The sequence below is a fragment of the Patiria miniata genome, unplaced genomic scaffold (assembly GCF_015706575.1).
Source record: "Patiria miniata isolate m_02_andy unplaced genomic scaffold, ASM1570657v1 HiC_scaffold_21, whole genome shotgun sequence".
NCBI lineage: Eukaryota > Metazoa > Echinodermata > Asteroidea > Valvatida > Asterinidae > Patiria > Patiria miniata.
In genome coordinates, this window is record NW_024037060.1 from 1,003,469 (window position 1) to 1,026,579 (window position 23,111).

The window sequence follows — 23,111 nt, forward strand, 5'->3', positions numbered from 1 at the left end:
CCCGTCGGAACAGTGTCATTTTTGTGCAGCGTGGTATCTGTTTGGGTAGTTCTTACGGCTTCCGTTGTTATGTCTGTGATGGTTGTGGTGCCTGAAGTTATGGTTGATGTTGTTTGAGCATCTGCGAAACTTGATTCTGTCATTGGGTATAGCAAAGATGCCACAGCCAACACTGTCCATATTGACATTGTCGGTTTCCGCGGGGTCACAGACAAACGTCCGACATTTGGAAGCCTCCTGGAGCATTTTTGGAGGAGATTTGTTTCTTTGATTGGTGACAAACTGAATAAACATTTTCCTAACATGGTTCATTGGAGTACGATGCGCCTATGTGATTTCTTCCGTCAAATAATCCGTGGGAGGATACTGCAGGCTCCACCCTGTGGAAAATAACAGAATGTGGAAAAAGTTTTAAAGAAAGTATGTGTCGGTTTAAGTTTATTTTCTCTGAAAGTGAAATAGATATTACAAGTAACACAGAGGCACAAAGCTATAATTGCAGAAATCTTCAGGTTAAGACCCCTATATTATCAATGACTAAAACATAATGTACAAGACCTACTAGTGACCCCTTTGCTCGCCTGTCCCTCTTTCGTCACATACTAAAGAAATATCACCTGAGCAACATTTAAGGAAAACTGTATTTGAAACTTTTCAATTTTCTTGAAAATTTGGTATAGGCATACTGTCTAACTCCGTTAGGGGAAGAAAACGGGCTCACAAACTGCATTTTGAAAGTTAGCCAAGAATTTTTTTAACTGTAGTCAGACGACAACACTTCGACACTAGAGGGCGCAGCTACGCCATTAATCCTCTCCGTTTATAGTGCGAAAGTTATCCAAGTTGGTGTATTTCTGACCTCTATTTACTGTGATTATGTACCTATAGTGTCGTCGCAACTGGGCAGAGTATGGTCCAGTATTAATTATAAATAACGTTCAGTTTTACCAATATTATTTTGTGTCTTGTGTTGTGTCTGGTGTAGGTTTCTTTAAAGGACAAATTAGCGGTATTAGAGAGGTTTCGCATGCAAACGGATACGTTTAATGCGACGGATACGTCATCAGTTATGACGTCGTACGCCACTCACTATCCGCTAAACGTGCAGACGACACGCATATCTCGCTCGCTACACGTAAGTAAAAAACGGATACGGATAGCTAAACGTAAGTGTAAGCGTATCCGTTCGCTTGCGAAACCTTCCTAATATTATTATTATTACACTTACTATTATACGTGTAATAGTACCATTAAGGAGACACATTATCGTAATTTCTTCGCACGATGGGAGACATCTGTCATTAGAAAGACATTTTCATGTCTCCCTAATGTCGCAGTCCCCCCCCCCCCTTTAGAGGCAAAATTTTGCTGTCGCAATTAGATTATATTTGTTGCTCGTGGTCTAATTAGTAAACACACGAAATTCGTAGAAAAAGGACAGGGCACATTTAAGTTTGAAAAATTTTGTGCACAAAATTTCCCAAATGTCCAATCCAGGGTAATATTTGTTATTTTTATTATTATTATCATTGTTATAATTATAGTTATTTTCTTTTTGTAATCAAATTCAGTTTTGCTGTTTCGGGTGCAGATAGCGGTGGGTATGGGACAGTCGCCTCCAGCTGCACCAGCCTCCAGATAAGACACACTCAAGTAGATAAACAAGTGGGGATTGCGTGACCGCCCGTGGTTCACAATTTGTGATAAAGTCAATTTGCAGAATATGAAGCGGCAGTCAATGGCGTGGACTCATATCCAACCGTGAAGAATCAAAAGTGTCAAATGTTATCAAGGTTAAACACTGTTGACATTCACTCTCTGCATCAAGGGTCCGCTAAGTGTATGTGATTCATTTTGACATCTTTCAAATATTGCATGTGCACCACACCCGTTCTTCGCTTTATCTACTACCTTTTATTCGCTTCAGTATTAACCTCGTTGCCAAGATACTGTTACTGATTTCTTGATGGAATGTTTACCGCGCTGCACTATGGACTCAGCCATGACGGAGTATGGGGTAAATAGTGCTAGGAGACTACTTAACATTGCTCATCCTCATCATCCATCAATACAAAGGGCGCTGTTGATCGCCAAGTTTCATCGAGCTCTCATTGGATGGAGTTTGTTTTACTTGTGACCCGGGGTCGGCACTTCTTGGTGCACACGGGTTTGCACGGAGTGCACACGCAGTGGTCATGGCGGTGAACTGCCCACAATACTTTGCGGGGCCGGCGTTTCCTTCACTTTTTCAAAAGAGTTCAAGAGATCAGTTGCGACATTCGCCATAGACTGTATACGTATAGCAGTCATCTTAGAGGGCAGTGCCTTTGTTTTACTTGGATATGCATGAGTGAACCTTTTGTGCATTCCGTGTTGCTGAATTGAATAACAGATGATGCCCTCTAAGATGGCCGCTATACATAAGGTCTATTGAGTACCACTTACAATTGCTCGGTTCGACATAGGAGTGCGTAGGCGCACGTGCACTGTTACAACTGATAATGTAGTAACCAACCGATAACATGTTATCGTTCCATTTGTCAGTGCTGAAGGTCTTTTTTGAAGAAAAAAAAGTGTAACACGGGTAAACATATTAGTTTTTTAAGTACTTTTTCTGTACCTTTTTTGTCAACTTTATAACAACTTCACTGCCACACATTATCGAAGTAGTAATCACTTGTATTTAAAGATTGTATTTTTGTTATCAGAGTGTTTGAATGTTTTTGTGGTATTTTGTTAAGTTAACATGGATGAATTAAAAAGAATTCATTCCTGAACATGTTGTGCTAGCAGTTCAATTCGGATACAGTTATTTTGTAGTTACATTATCCGTCGACACGTGATACATTATCGGATACAAATTTTACTACACGATCAGTCAATGTTTGCTACGTTATCGGTTAGCGATACAATATCGATCAATTTGTGATACATTGTCGGTTGGTGATACGTTATCGGTTGGTTACTACATTATCAGTTGTAACATGCACTGCTTCGCGCACGCATGACAAAAACTATGCAGATGTTTGGGCACCATACCACCATACAAACTCGTGGTGGCTCTACGCCGTAAGAGCTCAGTGGTTGTAACTTTTGCCGTATTACTTGGATTTCAATTGAACATTATCGAAATGAAAAAAAAGAAGTCGAACTATAAAATACAGATTTCGTTCTTGTGGAAGCCTCTCATTGCAACAATAATGAAGGCACTTGAAATTTTGCAGAAGACTATAGTGATGTCATTTTACTAATACAAAAAGAGAGAATTCCTCAGAACGCAAGACGAGCTCTGGGGGAATAAATTGCACTGACTTGGGAGGTGTTCTTATTGTTATCATTATGCACTTAAGTCTTTGACCTAACACACGAATACAACGGCTTCCCATTTGAACTCGCTTAAGCACAGATGAGAAATGGAAGACAATAAACACATTCGTTGGACAAAGGAAGGCTTGCCATTACTATCTCAGATAAACAATCCTTCCAGAGGTCGAACTTTAGAACAAAATTAATCACTTTGTTTGAAAAAGGACTCCGTGCGTAGTCACGCTAAAACTGCCATTAAAGTCTCTCTCAGCTTCGTGAATCGCGAAAAGCTATATCAATACATGTATTACTAATTCAATTCTCACTGATGTTACAGATTTGTTGGGTTTATAATGTAAGGACACCATTCAGACAACCTCTTGGAAAAAGAATGCGTGGCGATAGTCTTGACTGAAACCGCAAATTACCAAATCCAAACAGCGAGTGAAACCTCTTTGAAGAACGACATCCATTATTCAAAATAGTTTTTCATCTCAGCCAAATGTAGCAAAACGAGCTGTCATTGGAATTTTGAAATCAAAGTGTGCGTACTAGACTAGTCGTTCGTTCTTCAGTTTCTATGTTTGAGTTTGTTTAATTCTTTTGAAATTCCCACTCTCCATCGGCCCACAACGACCAAAAAAAGAAAGAAAGAGATATGTGGGGAACGACTCAAAACACCTTACCATCTGCTTGTCCTTTTGCCTGAAAAAAACTTTCAAAGTTGTTGTTGCCGATAATATTCCTAAATTTACAATTCACCAATGAAATTCCCACAGAAAATCCATTCGCGAACGATACTCGATTCCAGACAAATTCAATATGATCTTATAAAGATTTTTAATTTCTGGCAGGAGCTTCTACATATTACGTGGTGGTCGGTCTTTCTGTCCCGAAAATTGACCAAAAGTATGGCTTTCCATAATGTGCCATCAGCGTTGCATTTTTCGGCGTCGCATTTTTTCAGCTTTAATAGCAAGGATCGTTTCGATCGATTTCATGCAAGACTTCCATGCCAGACTTCTTGCAACACGACCAGAGTTTATTGTGCACTCTCACTTGTTTTTATAATTCGATCGATATTTGCACAGAGGCAAGGTGTCCTGACACTTTTTGTAACACATACCCACGAATGCTCTCACCAAACTTCAAACAATTAATTCTGCTGGTGTCAAATCAAAATTCCTTGAATTCATTCAAATTCTGACATGTATTGTTTTGGAGGATCCAGTAGCCCATACTTTGATAGTATTATTAGTAATGTGAATATTGAGGGGTTTATCAAAACCTGTTAAGAGTTTCCCACATTTCCTCAAGAGACTATAGCTGTCGGATGCCACACTCCGAAATGTGTAAGAGAGTGACCCCACCCCCGAAAAATATAATAATTAAATAAATAAAAACTTAAATTAAACATAGAAAATTTCTAAAATAAACAGCGCAGTAATTAGTACACATGTTTATTGTGGATGGACTTGGTGAATTTGGGGAAGGTCATCTCATTTGATTTGTATGATAGGTCACGTAAAACACACGAATGATGCGTAAATATGCCCTGGCCGAGCAAAGCCTGTATTTCGAGAAGTAGTGTGAAATCCAATTTATTTGCTCTACTCGCGAAAGGAAGGAATGCATTGAGTGTATAGTCATAGCAGCAGTGATTAAGCGCGCATTGTGTGTAATAAAGCTTAATAAAAACTTTATGACCCTGACCCTTAAAATTACAGCTAGACTTTGGACGGGCGTGGTCCTAGTTACCTTTGTGCGGAGGGGGCTCGTAAAAGAGAAATAAATGAAGACATTTTTAAGACTTTTGGGAAGATCTCGAGGGATTCATGAGCACTTTTCTCACAGTGCAGGAGGTGTTTTGATGAACTTGGGGCAAAGCTGAACAGAAACACGATTAATTTATTGGCGCTTTGGTGGGAAATCCCAAAGACGATTCTTTGAACCGCCTTCTTTGTTTACTGTTTTCACTTCTATAGTGTTTCGTATTTTTCAGCGGGGCACATTATGGACTGTTAGAAATTCTTGCGGATATTTTGTGGAAAGAAGGGGAAGTCCCACATACGTGACTTCGACCTTTCTCCGGCAGCGGATCTGGGGGTTGGATGGGGGGGGGGGGGGGGGGGGGGGGGGTGTTAGACTAATGTTATGAAAATAGTAAAATGGGGCGAACAAAAATACATGGAATGCTAAAGTTCCTAAATTTATTCTCATAGCCTTCGAACGTAGGAGAAAGCATTGGATATTTCACAAACTTTACCCTGGGCAAGGTTCTGGACCCCTAGCAACCCCCCCCCCCCAAAAAAAAATCCACCTTCGTATCAACCCCCCTCCCGTTTCCTGAAAGCTAGATCCGCCCCTGTTCTCGTCTTAAATACTCGTCTTGTTTGAGTAATTAATTGTTTCACTTCGGGAGGAAGGGAATTCTTTTGGGGGAAAGGAAATTAGAGTTTGCGAGTTAGGAACACATTATTACAAGTTGCTTTTCTAGCAGGCGATTTCAGAGCGAGGACGGTCTTGAATGATTTGTATTGTTTCCTTTCGTATTTGTAACTCAGGAAACTATCAAAAATTGGATTGGTTGTACAACACGGGTGCATGGGGGCCTGGGTGTGGGAGTCCGAATCCCCCCATCCCCCCACCCAACTATAGAATCCAGGAAACACACATTTCATGCGAAGAAAGTGTAATGTATACGGATAACGTAATTAATACACGTACGAAGCCTGAAAGTAGGAGAACCATGCAGGCCCAACCGCGCCTACCAGGTGGTGTTATTTTTCAAAATAAAACACCGAGGTCCGTTCTGGCTATTAAACTATTTAGTCAAGTATGACGGCAGGGCATCGCGGCAATTTGTAACTGTGTACGCTGTGAACTGGACAGGGAAACGCCTATAGGATATCGCTTGAACGGTATAGGTTCCCTTTTTCCAAAGCTGCACGATTCCAGCGAATTACTATGTCAATACATGGAGTTACATCTCGCCGAATCTTTATATTCAGGAACTGTTGAGAGTTTACGTCAGCTTGAGCATATTAAAACTAAATGTACCACGGAAAACAAATCAAATATAAGCGAAGGATATTTGCCATTTTGTGGTTGGAAATTTGTTGGATCATAATCAGCGAAGAATATTTGCCATTAGTAATATATACCTCTATAAAGTTGAATCATTAATGAACGCATTTTTGTGAATTTTTTTTCGTGCAAGCAGAAGACAGTTCGACTATCTATTTTAGTTTTAAAAACCTGTAATTTGTTGAAACCATAATAATTATAACATCTTTACTTTTTCGATGTTTTATAACAGGAAATGAACTTCTAAATATTTATGAAGGCTTCATTACAAGAGAGAAGCGAACTACGGAATTCTTAAAAATAAATTCAAAATGTGTACTACACTTTTTGTTCTTACTATAATGGTTGTTCTTCACAACCAGTGATCTGACAAGACAGGCAACTAGAGCTGGCGCCAGACTTAGTCACAAGTGAGTCAGTCAGTGGGTCAGTCAATGATGTACAAAGAGGACACTAGACTAGTAGACTGGCCCCGTAGAACCATTTTTTTTTATTTTGGCCCCAGTCCCAACCCCACAACCAAATATTTATACCCACAAGACCAACGGATCGCCGAATTTCATGATATGGGATTTCCCTCGCATGTGCAAGGACTGTAACATGAGGACATGATGGGTCAGGGATCACACCTAACGAAGCCAGACCAAACTAGCATCATGGTAGACAGGGTTCCAGACCCTTCATCTTCGTTCTGACCCATATATATAGCCAGAGGGAGGGAACGGCAACTAGTCTAGCTTCGCGGTGACTTCAAGCCAATTACCACGATTTCGAGTTCAAATCATGGGCGTCGCGAGGGGGGGGGGGGCAAGGGGGGCACTTGCCCCCCCCCCCCCCCCTGGAAAAGCAAAAAAAAAGATGAAGAAGAAGAAGAAAAAAAAGAGAAAAAAGGAAAATAAAAAGAGGCGCGACGACAAAGTGGTGTAAATTTAATGAGTTGGGGGGGGGGGGGGCAAAATGTCCCTTCCCCCTCTAAAACTGATAAATCGAGAATATGTTGAGAAATTTTTGCCCCCCTCTTGAAAAAATCCTGGCGACGCCCATGATTCAAATACAGAGATTATATGACACTGTAAATAGCCATTAACCATGTATATCTCCAAAACATGCATGAAAGGTCAAGATCCTATAACATGGCGGATGGCGCAAGCAAACATTGACGAAACTAATGCTTAGTTTTATAGTACCACCTGTCTATTTCTGTGCGCTAATGGGATGAATTGCAATGAAGGTATTTTCCACTGCGTCCGTGATCTTTGCTGCGTTATGTAAATATGAGGTGATTATGATCGGGAATGAATATCCGTTTGTACTTCGTACTTTATCCTATCCTATCTCTATGTAGACTGCTGATGTATGTACATGTAATTTTGATTCGTCCAATTCATGTTTTCAATTGTATATAGCCAACTATTTTTTGTTTAATTGTAACTATACCCCGTAGCATTTAAGATAAACCTTCGAGCGAGATAAGGACATGAATTGCAGCAAATAGGCCTAGCCTTGTCTATTATGGTTGGAAATACCACGAGAATTTTAACCCTATCAGAATCGAGGTTTTTGGTGGGGGGGGGGGCCGGGGGGGGGGGGGCGCCCCCCCCCATCTTAATTTTCGTATGCAACAGCCGATTTTCCTAAAATTTGGCAGGAATGTAGGTTGGCCTATAGTATACACACTACGTCATTAAGGTTGCTTTCGGTGACTGTAAGAGGGCTCTTTATTTAGTTTCTTGCCCATTTTGAGACAAAAACAGTATTTTACGCATGCGCAATGGTTTCCCCCGCGTCGTCGGCTTGCAAACAGCGGTAGCAGACGACGCACTGAACGATTGTCTGGTTTTCATGTCTTATAGTCGGGTTGCATACGGTTGGAATCGTGACCGACTGGTCCAAAGCACCAAACTTGGCAGCATGATAGCCTGATTCTTATAGCCCCAGAGAAGATATTTAGAAGGGGTGACACCTGAAATTCTTTTGGGAAGAGTGCCTAATTTGCATAAAGCGTTATTCCCTGTCATGTAATATATCTATTCCCATATTTGGGTAGATTTTTTTATTTTTGAAAAGTATATTTTGGGAATTTACTTACATATCCTTACTTAAATAACATTTTCTAAAGAATATCGGAGACTTGAAGATTATAGGACATTATAAAGATCCATTTCCTTTTCCCTCAGATATTATCAAGTAGTTCAAAACCTCAGTATTGATGAACTTCAAATTCACAAAGTTACTTAATGACATAGTTATCCTAACAAAAATAAATGGGAAATCATGTGAAAAATTAATCATCTTGATATTTAGCCCACAAAAACAAAAAGGGGGAAAATAAGGTGTCCGTAAATTGGGCTAAAAATTACTTGAAGCCTGACGTGGAGGACTTGATCAAGCTCCCCGTTTTTGTGTTCTGGGCTAAATATCACAATGTTGTTGTCCACATGATTTTCCATGAAGTCTTAATCGAGTTACTATCCCAGTAAGCAACGGGTGAATTTGAAGCTCATCAATACTATTTGGCAAGACTACTTGGTTATATCTGGAGACAAGGTTAATGAGCGCAACTTTAGAGTATAATAGTAGACATTTTGAATCGTTACTATGTCCTCATAATTATCCAGTCAGTCTTAAATGCTTTAGAACATGTTATTGAAGTAAGGATGTGTAATCCACAAAATATACTTTTCAAAAAAAAAAATGTACTCAAATGTCGGAATAAATGTATTACACGGTAGGGATGAATGATTTAAGCAAATTTGGCACTCTTCCCACAAGAATTTCAGGGTCACCCCTTCAAAATATCTTCTCTAAGGCTATAACAACATATCTGCCAAGTTTGGTGCTTTGGACCAGTTGGTCACGATCTTATCAGAAATTGGGTCTAAGCCACCTGACTATCATGAGGGGAAAAGAATAGGCAGGAAAGTCGAAAATACAGACGCACACTTTGACACATGCTTAGCTTTGGAGAGTCCCAGACGGTGTATAATCTGTGCTCGCTCGGTCCAATATTTGAATATAATTTTGTAAGTTTAGAAGAGAAATCGGTCCTCGGATAGGGCAATCATCACCCAATGAATAGTACATGGAAGCGCACATTATCAGAAACAGTGCATACTTTGGTGACAGCATTGTCTTGGTTCTCCAAGAAGAAAGCGAGGTAAAAGACAATACATACATTCATAAATCGTAAAACACATTTGCGTTTATACTCACGTAGTATTAGTATACCGGGCGTAAATGATTTTAATCATAAATGGCATAAAGCTAATAATAATTTACTAAATTTGTAAAGTTTTGATATTGTTTATCAATTTATAATAACAAAAAATGGTTCCGGGTTATTTTGAACCGGGTACATGTGCTAGCAATGTAAATGCAGTGCCAGGGAAGTACCGAGCCTAGAGACAACTATATGCCATTACAACGCTACATAATTATTTTAACCGATTGTGACCGCTTCTCATTAACCGACGCAAACCGCAGCAGCACAAACCGACAACGTTGTGCCCTACGATCACTGCGCAAATATCGTTTCAACTGGTGTGGGTCGTTATTCCCTTGAATTTCGGTTTCATCAAAAACATGTGCATGTATTGAGAAAATCAAATCAACAACGCACACGCGACTCCTGCAGCACATGTGCATGCATGCGAATAAATAAAGCAAACTGTGGCGAGGCGTTGTGAACGAGATCCCGGTCCCCCTCCTAATTATCTATGCATGAGCATGAGCAATATCACCAATGAGTCCGTATTTCATAAAACCTAAATTCATGCTGCACCGGCTGTGGCAGGGATGAACCGTGAGGTGAAGCAGAAGCGGTAAGGTAAAGGAGATTTAAGTTATCCTCTCGAGTTTGGACATAAAAGGTCGCCTGGTTTTTTTTGCCCCGCCCACCCTCCTCAGCAAGGTTGCTTGTTCGGACTCTGGTTTCTACGCTCGATTCTTTCTTCCCCATAGGCAGGGTGTGCATGGACTTATAAAAAGCCTATAGGGTCATTTGCTTTTCATGCATATTGGTTGTTTCCAATAATAAAACGGGTAACACCACTCAAATTCTGTTGAAGTTTCAGCTCAGTGGATATTACACTTTTCGAGAAAACAAAAACAATACACATGATCGCGACACACGATTTCGTCAATAGCACTCTTTTTCAAAAGTCAGTTAATATTAACTGATCGTTGGGATTCACCTACAATAAATTTCACGGGGTGTACGGTACTAGTCTAAAGTCCAAGACTTAGTAAGCTTGTCGATAATTAGTCGATATTTACTTTTCGGATAAATGCAAATGATATATGCCTTTAACAAACGACATTGGTAACATACGAGACATTTCGATGTACGGTACTTTATCACGGATAATTATGAGGGGGAAAGTGTGGCTAAAATAAACGGAAATAAGTTTTTATTGTGTTTGATGTTTCCCCTTAAATTCTGTTTGTGTCATTACTGACCTCTTTGCGGCTGGTTTTGTATGAGAAAACAAAACTGTAGAAAGGACCAAAGGTGGGTAAAATAAACGGAAATAAATTTGGATGTGTTTGATGTTTCCTCTTAAATTCCTTTCCTGTAATGTGACTTATTCCGTTTGTCATGTAACTCCCATCTTGGCTGCTTTTTTTTTTTTTTTAAGTATTATCGATACATGTGACATGCCTCCCCTCAACATTGAAGTGGCATCATCATCATTGAATTATGTCAACACATACGAGGAAACCAAGTGAAAAGAAAATATATGTATGTGCCAACTTGCACAGTTGAGGATAGACCAACTTCATTATGTACAGTGGCGTAGCCAGGGGGGGGGGGGGGGGGGGGGGGGGGCGACAGCCTCCCCCCCCCCCATGAAAACTTGTCGCCCCCAGTCGCCCCCCCCCCCCCCACTGAGATTTTGAGTTTCTAAAAAAAATATCATTGATCTACATGACGCCCCCCCAGGATATGTTCTAGCCCCCCCCCCCCCCCCAGCGCCCCCCCCCCCAGCCCCCCCCCCCCCCCCCCTCATGACAAATTCCTGGCTACGCCACTGATTATGTATTACACATTAGGGATTAACGATTTATGCAAATTAGGCACCCTTCCCAAAAGAATTTCAGGTGTCACCCCTTCAAAATATCTTCCCTAAGGCTATAACAACATATTTGCTAAGTTTGGTGCTTTGGACCAGTTGGTCACGATCTTGTCAAATATTGGGTCTAAGCCACCTGACTATTAAAATGTATCCTTCTCAAACGTAGACCAAGTGAACAAAGTAGACCAAGTGAACAAAGATATAAATTGTCTCTACAGTGTGGTAACGGCGCTAAAAACCTTTTCAAATAAAAGAAAAATAATAATTAGGACAAAAAACGTACAAAATGAAAAGGAAAAACATCGTTCGCTTTTGAGTTTGGTTTACACATTTGGACAATTTGCCGGGTTTACCTTAGATCAGCCGTAGTACCATCGGAAAGGATGATAGATTATTTTCATTTTACAGGTGATTTGATGTAAGAAGGAAACCTGTCGCTTATAAAAATCGTCATTTTTCGAGTAAACCCATTTTGAAACCTTCGTGCACAAATACACTGGTCCCAGTGCCCTCTAGGATCGTACTTAACTGCTTTTCAGGGGCGGGAACCAGTCAGTTGTAAATCGTTTCAGTTAAATGTATACATTTCCAACGCGTCGAAAGATTACAAACGGAGCGCCGCGGCGCGTGGCGTGTGGCTAGCCATCCAGTGTTTACGGGCCAGATTCCAGGGTCTGTGTACACGTACGTGCACACTAACGTTACATTCAACGAAAAAAACGTATAACGTGAGACCTTACTTTTCTCATTGAAACGGTTTCCGACTAATTAAATTATATTTATACATCGCACTTCCCGTGGCATCCTTTACCATTTTTCAGTGAAGACAAGGGCAAGATTACCATATGCGAAGTTCACTTATTTTCCTCTGTTTTGACTAACAAGCCCCCAGATAGCAATTTCATGTCATCAAAGTCAATTTCAGCAGTGAGAAAATACAAGCATTTTCTTAGAAAACACTTAGAATTTTTCAGTCCAATCTCATAGGGTTTGTACACAGGTTGTTGAGTGAACTTCGTATATGGAAATCTTTCCAAGACAAGTTTACAATTACTCGGCAAAATTGAAAAATTATCCCCTAAACTGTCGCCTGTTTTGAATTTGTGACCCAATACTTTCGTATTACACGACACGGAAAAACAAAAACAAAATGCATCAAATACTCTGTTTTTTGCGCTAAGGTTTGCAAAAGTGACTTTGATTGCCTTAAATTGCCTTAAACTGTGGCGAGGCGTTGTGAACGAGATCCCGGTCCCCCTCCTAATTATCTATGCACGAGCATGGGCAATATCACCAATGAGTCCGTATTTCATAAAACCTAAATTCATGCTGCACCGGCTGTGGCAGGGATGAACCGTGAGGTGAAGCAGAAGCGGTAAGGTAAAGGAGATTTAAGTTATCCTCTCGAGTTTGGACATAAAAGGTCGCCTGGTTTTTTTTGCCCCGCCCACCCTCCTCAGCAAGGTTGCTTGTTCGGACTCTGGTTTCTACGCTCGATTCTTTCTTCCCCATAGGCAGGGTGTGCATGGACTTATAAAAAGCCTATAGGGTCATTTGCTTTTCATGCATATTGGTTGTTTCCAATAATAAAACGGGTAACACCACTCAAATTCTGTTGAAGTTTCAGCTCAGTGGATAGTACACTTTTCGAGAAAACAAAAATAATACACATGATCGCGACACACGATTTCGTCAATAGCACTCTTTTTCAAAAGTCAGTTAATATTAACTGATCGTTGGGATTCACCTACAATAAATTTCACGGGGTGTACGGTACTAATCAATAATCCAAGACTTAGTAAGCTTGTCGATAATTAGTCGATATTTACTTTTCGGATAAATGCAAATGATATATGCCTTTAACAAACGACATTGGTAACATACGAGACATTTCGATGTACGGTACTTTATCACGGATAATTATGAGGGGGAAAAAAGACATTTGGAGAGTACCAAGTGTGGCTAAAATAAACGGAAATAAGTTTTTATTGTGTTTGATGTTTCCCCTTAAATTCTGTTTGTGTCATTACTGACCTCTTTGCGGCTGGTTTTGTATGAGAAAACAAAACTGTAGAAAGGACCAAAGGTGGGTAAAATAAACGGAAATAAATTTGGATGTGTTTGATGTTTCCTCTTAAATTCCTTTCCTGTAATGTGACTTATTCCGTTTGTCATGTAACTCCCATCTTGGCTGCTTTTTTTTTTTTTTTTTTTAAGTATTATCGATACATGTGACATGCCTCCCCTCAACATTGAAGTGGCATCATCATCATTGAATTATGTCAACACATACGAGGAAACCAAGTGAAAAGAAAATATCTGTATGTGCCAACTTGCACAGATGAGGATAGACCAACTTCATTATGTACAGTGGCGTAGCCGGGGGGGGGGGCGTGGGGGCGACAGCCCCCCCCCCCCCCCCCATGAAAACTTGTCGCCCCCAGTCGCCCCCCCCCCCCCTCCCCCCCACCCAGATTTCGAGTTTCTAAAAAAAATATCATTGATCTACATGACGACCCCCAGGATATGTTCTAGCCCCCCCCCCCCAGCGGCCCCCCCCAGCCCCCCCCCCCCCCCCCCTCATGACAAATTCCTGGCTACGCCACTGATTATGTATTACACATTAGGGATTAACGATTTATGCAAATTAGGCACCCTTCCCAAAAGAATTTCAGGTGTCACCCCTTCAAAATATCTTCCCTAAGGCTATAACAACATATTTGCTAAGTTTGGTGCTTTGGACCAGCTGGTCACGATCTTGTCAAATATTGGGTCTAAGCCACCTGACTATTAAAATGTATCCTTCTCAAACGTAGACCAAGTGAACAAAGTAGACCAAGTGAACAAAGATATAAATTGTCTCTACAGTGTGGTAACGGCGCTAAAAACCTTTTCAAATAAAAGAAAAATAATAATTATGGACAAAAAACGTACAAAATGAAAAGGAAAAACATCATTCGCTTTTGAGTTTGGTTTACACATTTGGACAATTTGCCGGGTTTACCTTAGATCAGCCGTAGTACCATCGGAAAGGATGATAGATTATTTTCATTTTACAGGTGATTTGATGTAAGAAGGAAACCTGTCGCTTATAAAAATCGTCATTTTCCATTTTGAAACCTTCGTGCACAAATACACTGGTCCCAGTGCCCTCTAGGATCGTACTTAACTGCATTTCAGGGGCGGGAACCAGTCAGTTGTAAATCGTTTCAGTTAAATGTATACATTTCCAACGCGTCGAAAGATTACAAACGGAGCGCCGCGGCGCGTGGCGTGTGGCTAGCCATCCAGTGTTTACGGGCCAGATTCCAGGGTCTGTGTACACGTACGTGCACACTAACGTTACATTCAACGAAAAAAACGTATAACGTGAGACCTTACTTTTCTCATTGAAACGGTTTCCGACTTAAATAATATTTATACATCGCACTTCCCGTGGCATCCTTTACCATTTTTCAGTGAAGACAAGGGCAAGATTACCATATGCGAAGTTCACTAATTTTCCTCTGTTTTGACTAACAAGCCCCCAGATAGCAATTTCATGTCATCAAAGTCAATTTCAGCAGTGAGAAAATACAAGCATTTTCTTAGAAAACACTTAGAATTTTTCAGTCCAATCTCATAGGGTTTGTACACAGGTTGTTGAGTGAACTTCGTATATGGAAATCTTTCCAAGAAAAGTTTACAATTACTCGGCAAAATTGAAAAATTGTCCCCTAAACTGTCGCCTGTTTTGAATTTGTGACCCAATACTTTCGTACTACACGACACGGAAAAACAAAAACAAATTGCATCAAATACTCTGTTTTTTTGCGCTAAGGTTTGCAAATGTGACTTTGATTGCCTTAAATTCTTGTCCACGTGGAAAGAAAAAATTATCAAAGTTTGTTTTGTTTGCACCCTCATTTATAAAAAATCAAACTCCGCCCACAAAATGGGCAAGATCCAGGATGGGTCCCGATCTTAAAATGATTTCTAGCCCATTTTGACCCCACCTGCCAAGGTTCATGCTTTTACCACAAAGTGCACGATTTTGGCCAAAAATGGACCTAAGCAGCTCCACTATATAACTTAACGTGAAGAGGTTCGCGCGCGCATGCGCATATGACATAAGTCACTATCAGCCACAGCGAAATTGAAATTGTTCGTTTCACGAAGTGACCTATCTGGATAGGTCGCCGTTCGCGCGCATGAAATATGAAAAATTAATTTTCACGAAGTGACCTATCTAGATAGGTCGCCGTTCGCGCGCATAATGAGTTTTTGCCTTAAAAAAAAAATTAAAATCATAATTCAACTATCCAACTTTATCATGTATAAAAACTGAGTCAATAAAAAATTGTGTTGTGGGTGAAAGGGTGGATGCAAAAAAGGCCCAACTTCAAACGCGTTTTTCTCGAAATGACACAAACTGAGATAGGTCAGTTCGTGGTACGATCGACGAATTATATCTACAAGCAATTAAGTTCTGTTGGTATTTGTATTGGTTTCCCGTCAATTGTATCATTGTAAAATCTGTGGACAGATACCTCTACTTTCGTTCTAGAACTTCCCTGGGCCGGGTACTAGATCTTTTGCTCTCTGTGATTTTTGTCTTCGTTTGAAACGAAATTGTAAAAAGTCGCAAGAAGGGTACGTAACAAAAAATATGTTGAACTTTCGGTTCGGTTGATAATGTACATTTTGAGAAACAGAGACTGAGCCTATGGACACATTTTTTTGGATCTCGAGTGGATTCAGATAATAGCGCTTCCGATTCAAAAGTTGCCGATTTCGTTTGGCAAAATGAGACGAAACTCAGCACAGGCTGTTGTGGAGAATATTTTTTTTAAAAAAATGAAAAAATGAAGAAAAAAAAGAAAATCGAAGGGGTGATTTGTTTTCGATTTTCAGATTGATATTTCCATCTTTGATATGTCTGTGAAATATTTGTTTGCATGTTTGTGAAATATTATCCACTCTTATTTTCTTCTGTTAAAAAGGGTTATATATTCACGTTTTCGTTGACTGTTTCTAATTCTATGTATGTGAACAGATTGAACAGGAAAATTATGCATGGAGACCTCACCCCAAATACTGCATCTTGAATGTTGTATAGCTTTAAAGTGTCAGATTTAATCCCCCAGGATTTCCCACCAAGTAAAATGAACGTACATGATATGGTATAAGGACTCAACCACTTAAAATAATCAGAAAAAAACATCACCACAAATCTATAGCTGTTTCATTCAATACAACGCTTTCCTCATAAAGACGAACACGCGGAAACTAGGACGAATTACTGTATAATAATGAAATGTAATAATGAAATGCATTCTTGAAAATTTGAAATTGGAAATATAGGCTAAGGTCAAACGGTGCAAAATTTGTTAAAGCATCTTTTCATCAAACTGAAACAATAATCGGGAAATCCTGTGTAAGCCATAAAATTAAGAAAATACGCTGCAGTTATGTGCAATGGTTTGTAGATGTGCACACATTCATGAATTCTATACAAGAAAGAAAGCAGACGGTTGATCCCTTCTTGCCCAAATGAAAATTGTAATAATGAAAGGGGATTCTAACCAACAATCTTCGTCATACCGCACTATAACGTTCTACCAACATTTTCCTGTTTTCTTTAATACTTCAATACGTCGGCGAAGGGTAAAACCCATTGGTGAAACTGAAGGCCAAAACGCATTATTGAATTTACATCACTCCGACGCCAATTCCGTCTTATGAATAGTTCTGTAATACACTTTTTATACAACACTGCTCAAGTTACTCTTGCCTTGTAGCAATTTTTCCACCACTATAATAGAGTTGTTCACAAACAAATGCCCAGCTGAAAGATAGAATCAACGAAAAGAAATTACCACATCAACATTAATGTCATTAATCTGTAAAAAAAAAAATCGCTTAGGCCAAAAAAAAAAAGTCTCCGGTTTCTGGTATGCGCGCGCGTCGCCGTAGCCATGCGCGTCGGCAAAATGAAAAAGTTTTTTTTCAATGAAAGATGATGTCTCAAAACCGCCAAACTCACTGGTTTGACTGGAATCCAGCTGCTGCACAATTTTAACGTGTTTTTAGAATGGGTTATGGTCGAGAATAAGCTTTATGTGGCCTCTCTGGACTCCCATATATTTGTACTAAGTTTAGTCGGGCACCATTTGCAGTCATCAGCCGACATTTGAAGCAAAAAATCAGGTAAAAAAAAAAAAAATCCGCGTCGCCGCACCACTTTTTGGGCAAGCTCCATACCAGAAACCGAAGACTTTTTTTTTTGGCCTTAGAGTCTACCCTTTGATTCCCAAAGAGAGAAAATTCACTCCATTGGACCAGACGTTTTAGAGTGAAAATCATTCAATTAGATCGAGTTTTCACTCACATGTTAATAAAGAACATGTTTTTACAACTTACTAAATTTTCTCACTTACCGTTTCTGGTTGAAATTGTCTTAAAGTCGTCGACACGAGTACAGCTATGATGAAGTTAGATGTACTTTGGGCTTTAATTCCTTCCAGGTGTAAGACGAATTTCTTGCTTGCGAGGAGAAGAAATTATCCTCTCTTTTCAAGGCCGTTAAATTTCCCCGCAAAAACTGCTGGTATTTCTCACCCCTCGGTTTTATTGTACCGCACCCCTTATAGACTCGCGCCCTTATACGATCCTTGTACCACTCATCTGATAACAACCACAATTAATACCAAGGTTTTTTTTTCAGAGATCGTTTGCGCCATATTTCAATGAATCTGTCGGGTCCTTTTTAGACTTTGGAGGCGGCGATTTTTGAAAATTGGTCCCAAAGTCCGTCACTGAAAGGGCGGGTCCTATGTTGCTAGATCACATGTGGCTGCAGCCGAGTCCCATCGTGCGCATGTCCAGGTGACGGTGGTGGTGGTGGTTGCTAAGCACATGCGTCTGTTTCCATAGCCAGCAAGGTATGCGTGCGTGCGTGCTCACTGTCATAATTTCTGACAGCATGTGGTTTTACTGCTGAGAAATAATTATGGTCTGGACCGTGTGCTTTGGAAAACACAGGGTTTATTTGAATGAACTGAAGCAATGATATTAGGTTTCGGATATTTAGGCGTGTATATCGTCAGAAACGCGTATGTAAAAACTAGCGGAGGTTTTTACTTCGGGAGGTGTTTTGATTTATGGTGACAAACGAAGGACTTGGTGTGATCCGAAAATCGGCAGGCTAAATGATAGATACTGAGCATTTATTATTTTCCGTCGTTAAAGCTGCAATCTCGTCCGGTTATTCTTTTTGTCAAAGAATTTGCAAGACTCGGACTAGGGCTATTATATAACTAATAAGCTTACTTTATTTTTAGTCTGAAAATTTGAGGACAATTACAGTCCAGTTCTGCTGGCACAATGCAGTTTTGTGATTTATCATAGAGCAAGAAACTTCCAAAATTACAGGACACAGACCACTGATCTCTTGTCCATTGCCCTTATCTTGGTTGTAAACTCTGCTCGGGCTATCGGTGGGATAGACCCATTTATTATGTCTCCTCTTGAATCTCCACTGAACAAATATCATTAATAACCAAAATACACAAGAGTAAGTTTATATACATTTCCGATAGATAACCTTCCATTCAATCCCGCTGATTAAAAGCGCATACTTAATCAAATGAACTGTAGGTGTGAGTGGGAGCGGCCACAAAGATTTGCATTCCTTTGCGTGGTTTATTGGTTGTTCCCTTTTTAAATTTATTTCATGAGATTAGCGGCACCTCCGGTATGACCACAGCTAAAATGGAGTGGCGCCCACCCCTACTATATGAATTTCCTCTCAATTTTGAATCTTCATTGAAAACTTCGCATAAAAATGACAGTAACATAAAAAACGTAATTTAAAAAAAAAATTTTTTAACAATAATAACGTCCCTTATAGTCCCCGCCCCCCCCCCCTCCCGTGTCCCGGTATCCCCTCCCCTCCCTCCGCCTTTGAAACTTTTTCCCAGGATCCCAGGGACATTTTGTGGAGTTTGTGTTTGAGAAACGTTGAGTGTTTTGCCCAAATTGAGGAAAAAGTTCGCAGTGACGCAGTAATATTGTCTGCTGCATGAGTGGCGGGGGGGGGGGATTCAAGCCTACATTGTTAGGATCAGCAGTGATGGAACAGCAAGGCGGACAGTCGGGGTGTTTTACCAATACCGACCTGCAAACTATACACTGTAATAACATCTAGTTCGATTCTAGAAAACAGTTCAACTTGTACCCAGCTGACTACAGCTAGGGTCAGGTGGTCAGAGGGATAATCCCCCTCCTGAAAGCCAGATCCGCCCCTGGCGAGGTGGAGGGATGGGGATCGAACTATCTGATTCAATGGGGGCGCTGTTCAAAGCGGGCAATCTATTGTAAATATACGTTCTGAAAATTAAATCTACCACTACCAAGCGGGGGAGGCTATTACTAGGACCTAGTACAACAAGTTTGAACATCTGTTCCTTGCTCTATGGTTTGAAGTTGCTTGTGCTTTCATTTCCCTAATAATAATAAATAATAGGCGTTACTAGACCTATTATTTTGTAGGACGTGGCTCATCCGGTGTCATGATAATACGTATTATACTCTACTTGGAAAAAGAGTGATGAGTTTCATCCCAGTTTGGCTATTGCAAGTCTAATTTCTATTCTTATTTTGATTGTACGTCAGCTAATTGACATAACTAAGGGGTGAGGGGTTTCTGGCCTGTGCTCCCTTGCCCCCCCCCCCCCCCCAACTTGTTTCCGGCTCCATCCATTCAGCTGATGACGAAAGGACCAATAACAAGTCTAAAAGGCTTCCCTTGTATTTCAAGTCTGACACCATGAAAAAGTTTACGTGAGTTTTAGTTATGTTGTCTTAGAGAACCAGACCTCTGTTGAAAGTGGGTGGTGCAACCGCCGGCAATGCGGGTCGTTTGGTGGTGCAATACATCGTTGTCTTGGTTTTGTTTTTTACCAAATTGCAAGTCAGCAATAAAGAGAATTCATGAGACAGAAGATTCCAGAAGTGATGAGGCTGAGAATGAGATGATGACAGTGTTTGCAATTTGTCGGGTACTTTTAAGTAGCTAGCTAGGCCAGACATGCCAGATAGAGTGCGGCTGTATCTGTGACTGTGTATCATTTAATCGTCGCTTGTTGCATGCACGAAGCTGAGCTAGGAAGTACACTGCACTGTCACTAGGAATAGGATTGCTAACGTTCTGTGTAGGTAATTTTGCTTTTTCCCCCCTTCTTATTTTGCTGTGCACTAGTTCGAGTTTTATTGAAACCTACAAAATTCCTTTTTTAATATTTGGATGTGATGATCACATCGAAATGTAAAAAAAAACACAAATGATTTGTGGGAGCAAGTAAAACTAGTTGTAGGCCTAGCTAGGCCTATACTATAAATACGGTGTGCAATGCAGTTTGTAGAAGTAGCTCAGCCTCAGCTGGCCATGTCAGCCTCAGCCTCAAGCCTTGGGAAAGAATGTTGCAACCTGATTCTGCTTTATTTCTTCATATATCATGTCAATCATGTCAATAAAGGTCAGTCATTGCAAAAATGATGATAAGACATAAATCTAGGACTGAGTTAAACATTTCCAATTTTGTTAGGAAATACTTTGAAAATGTTATTGACTCTCCATAGACATGATAGACTTTGTACACAACCGCTGAAGTGGCGTCAGGTTGCAACATTCTTTCCAACAAGCTTTGAAATGGATTTATGTTGAGCATGGTTAGGTCTATGTTTAACTCAAATGTCATTCAGTATGGAGATAAACAGGAAACAATGATCATGAGTAAAGCAGCAACGCGTACATACATGAACATTACTTAAGAAAGAAAAAAAACGAAGTAAAAATGGTCTCCTAACAATCCCCAGGATGCAACTGACTCAACTTATTTTGTGTCAAACACAGGTAAATGTGCTCCTGAAGTACAAGTTGGAAGGTAGAATTGTCGAAGTTCCACCATGAAGACGGAACTCCGTCAGCGTTTAGACAATCCCCTTCTTGCGTCGAGTCTCACTGGAAAGGGAGGTCCTGGCGCAGGCATCGGAAAAAGCTCTTCTCTTTTGCTCAGCAACCCCCTTCTGCAGACAAGCAAGACCAAGGATGCACCGACCACGGGGACCAGGGACAAGAATGTTCTGGGTTCCCATGCAGCATCCAAGCCGGTGTCTGTCAGTATGAAGCAGGAGAGCCTAAGCCTTCGGCACAACCGTCTCCTGCTTGGCTCTAATCTGACCCCCTTGACGTCATCCTCTTCACTGAGTAGCACATCGTCGAAGCTAGGAAGCCTGTTTGGCAAACCACCAACATCGGCAGTCTCCAGCAAGTCGACACTTCTCTCAGCGAAGAGTCCACGTCTGCCAACAAGCAGTACCCTGACCAAAGAAGTATCTTCCAGAGCTCAGGCCAGGCTAGTAAAACATCGCCCTGTTCATCGCCAGATACCGTCACAGCATCCACGTCCAGCCCAGCATAAGAAAGTTGCAGAGAGCAGCGTACATCTAGCCGAGCTAGCCGCAGACTTTGAGATTCCTGAGTACAACTTTCACGGTGATTTCGGGGATGCGGAGGACCAATTCTGGGACTTGGATGACGAGACGTGCTTTGAGGCTGTTGATCCGGAGGTCTTGTCACTTATGATCTCATCTGAAGATGCCAAGTCTAAAAAGGTGAGTCCTCATACAGACAGTTCAGAATGTCACATCTATTTTATAATTCTTAGGCACTCCTTTATGCAGTCATCCTCCGAGAGTTATTATGAAGAGCAAATTATCCACCCAACAAATAAAAATTCATTTGAAGTTATTCTTGATGATACCTCAATGGCAAATTACAAAGTACCAAGGTAACAGGGACGGGAAAAATGCCTCACATTGGACCCTCAATTTATAGAATGGTCCCATACGCACTGTGTATTGGCACTGGACATAATGTAAGTGAATTTATGTTTTTTTACAATAAATATAGGTGTATAGAGTGATTTTGATTTGTCATTATTGAGAATATGTTCAATTAAGATATCAATATTTGGGTCAAACTCTCTACAGTTCACCCCACACTATGCATTTTTACTCTTGCAGAAAAATTAAGAAATTCCACTATATATTTTTTTGGAGAAAAATACTATTAAGAATGGACAGTGGTAGTCAGCCCACCCCCCACCCCCCCCCCCAAAAAAATCTGCCCATGAAGCAAGGCTTTTCAAAGACAAATGTATAAGTAATTTGCATGAACTTAGTCATGAGCTTCTTTCAGTATTTCACTATGTTGCATCATTGGTCACTTTTTCTGATGATGCAGCATTTATTTGCTTATCTGCACGATGAGTCACCTCCTAACCTTACAACAATACAAGCACAAGTACATGAAGTGTAGCGCTGTGTTTACACCAAGTAACCAGGCTTGGAGAACCATGGGAGAACATACATGTTTGTTTTTATAATACTACATAACATACATCAAAAAACAAAACTACCAAATTATTATGGAATACCTCACTTGACTGTAAGTGAATAATAGTCTCAAGCATCCTGTGAAATCACGGCACCTGGTGTGCTGTCATTTTCAAGAAAAGTGAAATGTTTGTATCTATTTCCAATGATGGTTGGCCAACCATCGTTAAAAAAAAAATGACTTTTTTCAAATACTACCTCCAA

General features: G+C 40.4%; 1 protein-coding gene across 6 annotated transcripts in view; it reads left to right on the plus strand.

The window, feature by feature from the left end:
• The first annotated feature begins 20,311 nt into the window (after positions 1-20,311).
• LOC119729498 (telomerase protein component 1-like) overlaps positions 20,312-23,111 on the plus strand; it is a 36,408-nt gene continuing 33,608 nt past the window's right edge. For 2 of the 6 annotated variants that reach the window (XM_038202070.1, XM_038202075.1), the window contains exons 1-2: positions 20,317-20,465; positions 21,364-22,124. In XM_038202070.1, coding sequence (XP_038057998.1) covers positions 21,417-22,124 — 708 coding nt within the window. In that variant the 5' untranslated portion in view covers positions 20,317-20,465; positions 21,364-21,416. The other 4 variants (XM_038202074.1, XM_038202071.1, XM_038202072.1 and 1 more) reach the window with 4 other exon arrangements.